Source organism: Chrysochloris asiatica, unplaced genomic scaffold (assembly GCF_000296735.1).
Source record: "Chrysochloris asiatica unplaced genomic scaffold, ChrAsi1.0 scaffold00246, whole genome shotgun sequence".
NCBI lineage: Eukaryota > Metazoa > Chordata > Mammalia > Afrosoricida > Chrysochloridae > Chrysochloris > Chrysochloris asiatica.
Window position 1 is genome coordinate 1,426,107 of NW_006408764.1, and position 2,583 is coordinate 1,428,689.

General features: G+C 53.9%; 1 protein-coding gene across 2 annotated transcripts in view; it reads left to right on the plus strand.

The window, feature by feature from the left end:
• Window positions 1–2,232, plus strand: part of LOC102837401 (chromosome unknown open reading frame, human C3orf18) — a 6,390-nt gene extending 4,158 nt beyond the window's left edge. For both annotated transcript variants that reach the window (XM_006873561.1, XM_006873562.1), the window contains exons 2-4: window positions 222–247; window positions 890–1,037; window positions 2,152–2,232. In XM_006873561.1, the coding sequence (XP_006873623.1) occupies window positions 222–247; window positions 890–1,037; window positions 2,152–2,232 (255 nt within the window). The remainder of the gene's footprint in view (window positions 1–221; window positions 248–889; window positions 1,038–2,151) is intronic.
• Window positions 2,233–2,583: the final 351 nt, after the last annotated feature.

Here is a 2,583-nt window from a genome sequence, read left to right on the forward strand (position 1 = left end):
TCCCTTAAGCGATCTTCCTTTCTCTAAAGCTTTTAGTCTGTTTTGTGAACCTTTGTCTATTTACTCTTGGATCATATGAGCGAGACTAATATCCCTAGACATTTGATTTACATGGTGGGCAGGGCAAAAAAAGGTAACAATTCCTATTTGCGCAGTGATTCTTGACCTGAGAGCAAAGACACATGGCACGTTTAAGGGCCACACTGCTCTTTCTCTTGCAGGTTTTGTACATCAGGAAGAAGAAGAGGTAACTACCTAGCTGTCACCCCAAACTCTGCCCATGGGAAGTGCTGGACTCCAGGGGGTGTGGGTGATAAAGGGAAGAAGCATCCCCTGCCACTGGCACCTCCTTCTCGGGACATGGTGTCAAGGCCTCTTCTGTCCTCTCAAGATTGGGAGTGACCACTTTCTATCCATGACACCCCTTCCCCCCAGGGATCTCACACACAGGGTAGACAGTTGTGAGGATTTGTGGTAACCAGGTGACTCTAGGATTGGGGGTAACTGGGGAGGGGAGACAAGATTAGGATTAGCCACACCCAACTTCCTAACCACTCTTATTTTACCATCCTGAGCTGCCTGCCACTGCCCTACCCTGCCCCCACCCCCAGCCCCTTCAAAGCTATGAGTCGCAGCTAAGTCCTGGCCTAGGCAGACCCTGTGGATGCCATGAATGATCCACTCCTAGGAGTGGGCAACTCCCAGGCCACCTGTCTGAGGAATAGAGCTGATCCTATAGTTATAGAAACTTGTTTCATTGAATCTTGGGTGAAATCTTAGGACTCTAAATATAGTGTGACTCAGCTGGATGGCTAACAGGGCCTTGAGGGCTTGTGGAGGGGGAAGGGCCTTCCCTGCCCCGGCAGCCTCTGTCACCTCCTCCCTGCAGGTTGGAGAAGCTGCGCCATCAGCTCATGCCCATGTACAACTTTGACCCCACGGAGGAACAGGACGAGCTGGAGCAGGAGCTGCTGGAGCATGGGCGGGACGCTGCCTCCACGCAAGCTGCTGCCTCTGTGCAGGCTGCGCAGGGCAAGGTGGGCACTGACCCAACTCCCCACCCAGCCTGCAGCCCATTCTTCCAGCCTCTCCACCCGCCCTTCATCCCACCAGCTTTCCGTCACCTGCCATGTGGTTAGGCGGCAGTTGTTGGGTATGTAGGTTTGATCAGATTTGTTTAGATACTTGTAGAATTGGTGACCCAGTCTCACCTCAGCGAGCCAGGCCAGGAGCAGCCCTTGGAACCAGCTAGGCTTTGGCTTCGACATTTAGGTGATCTTAGAAACCCCTTTGTCCTCCCTGAACCTCAATTTTTCATCTGCAAATGAAAATCTTAACCCTTGTCCTGTGTACCCCCACATACTGGGGACCAGTAGGAGAGGTTACTAGGGGTTGCCCCTGAGGAACTCTGTCCTGAGTTGTGGGTGGAATGAGATTCTTGAGCAATGGCGTTGGTAGGTTCCCAGTTGTTGACAGACCCCAGCTGATCTCACCTCCTATGTCTGAAGGTTCAAGTGCCTATGTGGTTATCCTATAGGGACCACTAGCCTGCCTGGCCACTTGTCACAAGCCCCCCAAATCCCTAAGAACCAGAGCTTTATGAGAAAGTCTGGCTTCCCCTAGGCCCCCAGCTTCTTCACATTCCTGTTTTTCTTGACCCTGTGGGTTACTAGAGGGGTCTGGCCCACCAGAGACAAATATGGGAGGCTGAACTCAGGAAAAATCCAGTCTGGGAGCCTGGAAACACCCTAGTTTTGCCACCAGTTCTGTGTGACTTAGGTCAGAACACCCTTGGGATATTCAGGAAATTGGCCTGAGACCCTTGGTCCACCCAGCAACTGACCATTTGATAGTTGTTTCCTGTGCCCCTTCCTTGTGCCAAGCCCTGCTGGGAGAGGTGGTGCAGGCACAGCGAGTTCAGTCCTGAGCCCACAGGGAAGCTGGCAAGGCAAGTTGCAGATGGCTGTGGGGACTGGGAGGGGGAGGGGGAAAGTCATCCAAGGCAGTTGAGCTTGCAGGGAGGTCATTCCAGGTAGAAGGCATGGCTCAAGCCAAGCACAGCAGGTACCAGGAAGTGAGGGAGAAGGTGACTTGGCCAAGAGTGCATGTCCTTGGTCAAAGTCCCTGATGCCCCTACCCTTCTCTCTGCAGACTACTCTTCCCTCCCAGGGCCCACTGCAGAGGCCCAGTCGGCTGGTATTCACTGACGTAGCCAATGCCATCCATGCGTGAGTGGCCCGGGGACAGGCCTGGATTCTGATGGTGATGCCTGCCACAGTGCCCACACAGCTGCCTACCCCCTGATTGTCAAGACCTACTCAGGTCCTGCCTTACTGTGGCAGGAAAGGATCAGGCTGGGCCCCAGCTGTTCTGCAGACCTACCTACCTGCTGACTCTCCAGGCTCTGAGAGGCCCTGGCTGGGCTGGACATCTCACCACTGACCTCCTCTGGCCTAAGAACCCTGGTATGGGGGCAACCCACAAGCCGGAAAGGTCAAGAGAACTTCCACTGGCTTTCTTGTCTCCTGTCCAGACCCCTCACATCAGGGTCTGATCTTCTGAATGTGGAAGAAATAAGGGGGA